This window comes from Balearica regulorum, chromosome 5 (assembly GCF_011004875.1).
Source record: "Balearica regulorum gibbericeps isolate bBalReg1 chromosome 5, bBalReg1.pri, whole genome shotgun sequence".
NCBI lineage: Eukaryota > Metazoa > Chordata > Aves > Gruiformes > Gruidae > Balearica > Balearica regulorum.
In genome coordinates, this window is record NC_046188.1 from 52,452,061 (window position 1) to 52,459,568 (window position 7,508).

At 35.8% G+C, this 7,508-nt stretch overlaps 1 protein-coding gene across 1 annotated transcript in view; it reads left to right on the top strand.

Moving 5' to 3' along the window:
• LOC104631713 (mucin-5AC) overlaps positions 1-7,281 on the top strand; it is a 51,775-nt gene extending 44,494 nt beyond the window's left edge. Inside the window, 9 exon segments of the mRNA XM_075753030.1 lie at positions 917-1,094; positions 1,763-1,867; positions 2,071-2,105; positions 2,482-2,604; positions 2,754-2,852; positions 3,603-3,731; positions 4,539-4,596; positions 5,181-5,286; positions 5,827-7,281. Of these exon segments, the coding sequence (XP_075609145.1) occupies positions 917-1,094; positions 1,763-1,867; positions 2,071-2,105; positions 2,482-2,604; positions 2,754-2,852; positions 3,603-3,731; positions 4,539-4,596; positions 5,181-5,286; positions 5,827-6,052 (1,059 nt within the window). The 3' untranslated portion in view covers positions 6,053-7,281.
• The last annotated feature ends 227 nt before the right edge of the window (positions 7,282-7,508 follow it).

Sequence of the window (7,508 nt, forward strand, 5' to 3'; positions counted from 1 at the left end):
AACACAGACAAATGAAGCAAGAGTGTATTTAATGTTTCATAAAAACAAAGTTTTGCTTAGATTGGGGGAGACTAGGTTTTTTTCAAATGTTTGTTTCCCTTTAGTCTTAAAAATAAGTGCCAGAGCAGAAACCACATTACTCTCTAAGAAATTTAACAGTAAGTGATGGGATATTCTTTCAATAACCATCACCTCACACACTGGGGAAAAAAAAAAAGAGAGAGAGAGAGAAAGAGAGAAAGAGAGAAAGAGAAAGAGAAAGAGAAAGAGAAAGAGAAAGAGAAAGAGAAAGAGAAAGAGAAAGAGAAAGAGAAAGAGAAAGAGAAAGAGAAAGAGAAAGAGAAAGAGAAAGAGAAAGAGAGAAAGAAAGAGAAAGAGAAGAGAAAGAAGGAGATAGATGGTAGTAATGGAACTTTGGCATATGTGCTTCTTTTATTTCCACAAATTTGGCTTGCTAAAGTTACTAGAGATGAAGGGACAGACAGATAACAAGGTTTACTTGTTGCTGATGTTGATAGTCTGTGTTCTTAGTTCCTCAGCTGCACACAAATTACAGAAATTTCTCTCTGTAACCTAATGTGCAAATGTTGTATGATAGTTTCCTATTAAAAAATGCATGCTCATTCACTTCTCCTTTAGACATCTTGTATCCCTCATACTTACACTACTAATAAATAGAAAGTAATAGTGGTTTGAACATGCTCAGAACCTTTAGTGGCCTCCAGTAATCTTCCCCTAATTAGCTTCAGTTTGAGGGTTTCTTATAATATCTAAAGATACTAGAAATATGAAAAGGCTGATGTAATCAGGTGTCACTGTATCCATGAATAAGTCAACTAGAAACAAATATAATGATTTTGGTTTGAATTTACATATAATTTTTTTATTCATTTTTTTCTTTTTCTTTTTTGTATAGCCAGGAGAAAAATGGACAAAAGATTGCCAGGAATGCGTCTGTGACAAAAATACTCTTCAAGTGCACTGTAGCAAACACAAATGTTCTCTGATGCAGCAAGTATTCTGCGGTGAACCAGGTTACATACCTGTTCAGATACAGATACCAGAAGATCCATGCTGTACCAGGACTGAGTGCTGTAAGTACTGTTTTAGTTCTTTATCATGGGGAATATACTATATTCCTTTTGGGGAACTACAGCAATAATGTCTCAGTTATTTAATAATTTGCATTGATTTCATAATGCTTTTCTCCCTCATCCCACTTCTTAGGACCTTCTAGCAGAGCATTTACTAGATGCCTGAAGAGAACAAATTTAAAGATTAAAAGATTTTACATAGTAAGACACAGAAAAGTAACTGGAAATCTCCTATAATTTATCCTTCTATGCTGTCACCACCTGAAAAAATATTCAAAAACTATTCAAAGCATTTTCTGTTTGAAAGACCAGTATATAAAAAGTAACTTAAAAACAAGTCTTGAACATTTGAAAATTGCTTAAGAAAGTTCCTGAACCTCTGAGAGTCATCACATTTCCCAATTGGTACAAATTTCTCTTTGGAAGTATCTCTTTCCAGCAATCACCACTCTCTTCTTCTCAGTCAATGCTTTGTTTTGCAAAGGTTATGGAAAAGCCTGTTCACTTTAAAAATAGCTTAGCAAATACACTGAATTAGTCATGAAACTAGCTTGTGGAAACAACAGATTTGCCCGATGGGAAAACTTCTGAAGTTAATGTAAAACAAAAATTACTTTCATTTAAAAATTCTGAGTTCATTATTTTCTATGTTCTCTTACATTAAACAGACTGCAACACTAGCCTCTGCCCTGAGGTCACACCCCAGTGCTTAGAGGGACAAGAAGTAATCACAGTAATGCAGCCTGGAAAATGCTGTCCTACCTTTGAATGCAGTAAGTACTATGCACTTTCTTGTTAACATGTGTTATTCACAGCTATATTTTTCTAAATTTATGAATACAAAAACCTTAAAAGAGAAAAATGAAAATTATCTGTGTTATCACACAACAAAGCCAACAAAGCAGCAGTTTTTTCACATACTTCTGCTTCTTAAAACTTACACCTCCATAACACCATCTATCTTCCTTCTTTACAGGACATGGCTGTGTAGTCAATGAAACCTACTATGCAGTAAGTACATAGAGTAACTCATTATAAAAATACACCTTCACAGGTTCACAATGTAATGTTTTTGAGATTCCTGTCATGGACCATATTTTGCAGAAAGGCCTGAGATAAAACATTATTAATTATTTAATCAAGGTCAGCATATCAAGAGCCTCCCTACAAGCAAAAGCATTTTCTGCTCTCCTTTTTGCATTATCAGAATTTAATTTCAAAATGGATATTACCAACAATAGAAACTCTGCTTAAACAAAACAATCAAAATTGTATTTAAGGATAGTTTAGCCCATACATAGTTCAGCTTTGTATTGTCTGTGGCATACCTACACAAAGTAACTTGCTTTTAATGACTAATAATGACTTTTTTTCTGACTTCCCCTAGCCTGGAGCTGTCATTCCATCAGGTCCCTGTGAAGAATGCACCTGCTCTGAATCCTCTTACTCAAGCCTTCACCATGCTACCATCAAGTGCGAGCCTGTTATCTGTGACACATACTGCCCAGCAGTGAGTGCTATTTTGCTGTCAGTAATTCCTAACCCACTCAGCTCAAATATGTACCAGTTAAGGCCAATGTGCTAACTCAATGTTATTTCCTCTCTATTAGGGCAATGTGCTAACTCAATGTTATTTCCTCTCTATTTTTTTCAAAACAGGGTTATAAGTATACAAAGGAACCTGGACAGTGCTGTGGCATGTGCAAGGCAGCGGCTTGTATAGTGACTGTGGGAGAAAACATTACACGTGTGCTCCAAGTAACTATCCCTGGTTTAATTTATTTTTGGTGAACTCTGCTAGTCTTTTCACTCTTTCCTCTCCTTGACTTTGTCACTTTTATTTACTGCATCTTTTCTCATGTTAGACAAAGGCTCATTCAGGCAGGGAATGGAATGTCTCACACAGTTTTAACAGTACCTTGAACCATGAAACTCTAGTTCTAACTAAAACTCCTGGAAGCAATTGTAATATTGAACAATGGCTTTCAGAAATCAACATAGAAGAATACATAGCTGAAAGCAATGGACCATTATTTGCCTTCAGCTCTGAAAATATAGCACCCATTTTGCTCAAAGGATAATTTTATCTGTGGAGGCAGATTTCTGCTCCAAACAGCCAATCACAAATTAGCTGAGAGCTTTACAACAGGATGAGTCAGTGAAGCCAGCAGAAATTCTGCCATGTATCTGAATGGACATAGCCATAAATTCTGATTACAAAACCATTGAAACATGAATTAATCTTTCCAAATGAGTAGATATATTTATCCTCTTTGCACAGAAGCATGTTCATATCCAGATAAAAATACAGCCTCCTCACTTGTTTAATGAAGAAGACTTACAGCAGTATGATAATATGACAAGTAACTATCAGCTGAAATTCAAGAAAATTGTACAGAATAATCAAATCGCAGTAGGTAGCAATGATAAGACACTGGGATTTCTTGTTTGTTTGTTTCATTTTTATGTAAGAAGATTTTTATTCACTTTAATTTTAACTGCTTTCAGGTTGGAGAATTCTGGAACGCACCTGGTGATAACTGTACAGTTCACACATGTGAAAAATATGATGACCAGTTCATTCAAGTTGTCTTACAGAAAAGCTGTTCTCCCTTTAACCCCGATGACTGTGATCCAGTAAGTACTCTTCTCATGTTTGAAAATGTTGCAGTGGCCAACACCAGTGACAGAAGGATCATGGTGTCCAAGGAAAATACCTAGCAGAAGCATCACATAGGATGTAGCTCTCATTTTATCCTCTCTGAATTTGGTCCCCATCACATTTCATTTCAGAAAAGCAAATCAAAATTAAAATGGGTGATATATCAATCCTCATTGAGGACTGGGCACTAGAGAAAAAGGTATAGCATAATGTTCTGGATTCCTAAAAGTGTCAGATGACCTAGAGAGGCAAGAATCTTATTGAAAAATAATGGGATTTTTATTCCTAAATTATTTAAGATTATAAATGCCTTTTTAGAATTCACTTATTGAGAGCAAAAGTGAAGGAAAATAAGCGACTTCAGTTCACAACATCATTCTACTTAATACAGCTCAGGGTAGATTAGAATCAGCCCCACACATCTGGGGATTCAGTTATTTCATTAATTGTGTTACCCTGTCTGACATAATGCTTCACTTGTACTGCCTTTGATCACTCAAAATATCCCACATGTGCTGCAAGCTTATTTCTGAAATTTTACTACTGAACTCTGATGACGGCAAAGCAGTTCCAGTCCCCCTCAATGTCAGCTTTTAAGAACTCTTATTAATATTGAATTGAAGTAGTTATCTGCCCTCAATATTTAGCCTTGCTTGAAATTAGATTCCATGTCAATACAAAGAACTTTCTGGTACCAGAGCAACTTAGGCAGCAGGGAAAGTCTCTGTTTTAGTATGCAGATATGAAACCTGAGTTACCTGTTTTTTGTTTTCCCACTCAAGGACGACATCAAGCTATCTGACGATGGCTGCTGTAAAGAGTGCCCAGTAAAACTGAAGAGTAAGTAATGATAATATGTGACTTAGGAGGTATATTAGTCCATCTTGCATGGTAGATGCATAGACAGAAGAGGTGAACAGTATGGGACCACTGCCTCACACTGGGGTGAGAAAGGAAACAGGGGGACAAAGAAAGGAACAGAACAATTCCAGCATGCACTTTAGGGCCTTGGAAAACATGTGTATGTTGAACTTTCCCACCCCCTACTGCTAAATGTTAGCCTTTTGGTGGGAGGGAGAGGATTATGACTCTTCTCCAACTTCCACAGATAAATTCTCTTCAGGTAAGAAAGTGAAGCAAGTTGTAGGAGGTGGCTGTGCATTGAGCAATTGCCATAGTACTGCTCTTTATTTCTGTATCCTGCACCAAAGTTGCATAAGCAAAAGGGAATTTTTCATTCATTGATAACACAAGCAGCAAGAATTTGGCCCTTAGCAATTAAAAGAGAAATGCACTGTGACCTAACTTCCTATTTCAGCTCCATCCATCTCAGTTTTCTACTACAAACTGTCTATCATACTTTGGTATCTATTTATATGTACATATACTTTAACCTATTTTTCCTTGGTTTGTTACAACCTCAGGTTGTATGAAACACAATACTACTGCTGTCATCAAATATCATGGATGTGTATCTCCTGCACCTGTTGAGATGACATACTGTGAAGGCAGCTGTGACGCTTACTCACGGTAAATGGTGTAAAAGATAATTATGGTCTGTCTCTTGTCTTCTACTCTTTACACTGCTTACATAAAGCAAATTGCAAGTGATTTTCCAGTATGTCCAACATCCACCCAGTCATCAGCTGTTTCCATTGTGCTAACTAGAATTTTTAACAGACTTGATGTTGTACTAGCTTAATTACCTCAAGACTCACAATGTTTTAACAGTTTGTTCAGTGTCATAGTGAATAGACCCGAGTTTTGATTTTGCCCATGTAAAAGTGAGGGTTATTTGTTTCTCACTATTCTCCTATTTTGGACTGGCTTAATATGTGATCTGGATTAATTCAATTACTTTTTCTGTGCCTTAATGAAGAGCTAGATCCATCCATTTTTACAATGAGGAGCAACTTATATTTCACTAAAATACTGTAAGAATGGTAATATTGAGCGATAGTCCCACATGCAAGCACACAACTTCTGGTTATATTTCGTAATGGGTGGGAGGGGCAATGGTATTTCTCACATAATTTCTGAATCTTTCTTTTTTGTTGGTTTTGCAATCAGATATTCTCTAGAGGCAAACACAATGGAACATAAATGCTCATGTTGTCAGGAAGTCAAGACCAGCCAGAGAAAGGTGACTCTGACATGCAGTGATGGAACCTACCTTGATCACTCATACACCTATGTGGAGAAATGCAGCTGTGTGAGCACTGAGTGCATTCCCCAAGCCAGCACCCAACAGACAATAAACCAGAAAAAGGCCTCTCAGGAACAAGTGAATGTCTGAAATTAGAACTAGAGAGTTCTAATTCAGACATAAGGGTTGAACATAAGACTAAAAAAACCTTTGAAATAATACAAAAGTGTCAAAAGCAGCTAAAATTGTGGATGAACAGATGATATTTTCTGCATACAAACTCAATATGTCTGTCTATGTTATCTCAGTTTTCACTACCAATAGATGTCCCATTGTTTTTCATGGTTTTGCTTTTACGTCCTGAGAGGTACACCATAAGGTCATTTTGACATTTTCTGTTAGTTTGTTTGTTTTCTGAGAAGTGCTGTACCATAAGACTGAGAGCTGGATTTACACTTGCACAAAGTCTATTATGAGAACAACATTCTTTTCTGGCTTGAAGCTTGCCTGTGGTGGCGTAATATAGACACTTGACAATATCTAATATTTCCATTGATGCAGACTGACCTTTTTTATAACAACTTCATTCCAGTTCATTGAGACAAATGAAAAGCTAAAGTCCAGAAGACAAACAAATAAATAAAACCCAAGGAAAACTGTACCTCTCTGTTTCTTTATTTTTCTTTTTGCATTAAGGAAAACTTGGTCTGCAGAAAGCCATGCCTTCTCAAAACTATAAACTTCAATATTTTGAACAATTTACGATGGGCATATTTCCCTATATATTCTCATGAGAAAAAGAAAGAAATCCTGTCATGAGAAGCTGCTGCACACTACTCTTTGTTTACATAACATCATCAGCATAGTAACTGTATGAAAACATGGAATTTTTTTTGTTTGTGGTTAACTGTTTACAGAAGAAGTATATATATATATATATATATATTTTTTTTTTTTTGCCAACAGGGGCATATGAAGGATTTTTGTAAACAAAAGATGATAATAATAATAATAATAATAATAATATATGTAAATTCTTTCCTAGAAAACTTTTAAAAGTTGAACCAGTGCTATTTATTTTGTTTTTTGAAAATTGATTTGTTGGGTCATTCCTTTCAGAATTAATGGCATCCCATTTTTTAGTCTTAGTGATGTTATCTGGGTGTGGTATATTTTCTTCTTCTATTTTGTTTTGAAATATTGTTTTATTTTTGTTCCATATGAAAAAAAGTAATGATGATTAATAAATTTTAAGCATTTTACAGCATGTCTTCTTTGACTTTTCACTGAATCCCTCACATGAGAGTTGCTAAATATTTGTTTCCCATCCTACTACAGCCATTTCTCAATAGCTCCAGGTCAAATGTCAATCTAGACTGTGGTACCTAACCTCCTATAGAGCTTTGAATGAAAGGCACCCAAAAGCAAATACTGAAAGTGTTCCAAGTACACCATTTCAGATGCTATCAATTAGTGAGCTTCCAGTAAGCAAGCACACCTTTGAGTCTGTACATATTTTGCAGATCTGAAAGATCTTTACCTGACAGACCAAAACTATCCAAAGTATTCCAGATCAGTTAGTCTCATATTTTAGAGCCCACTACAA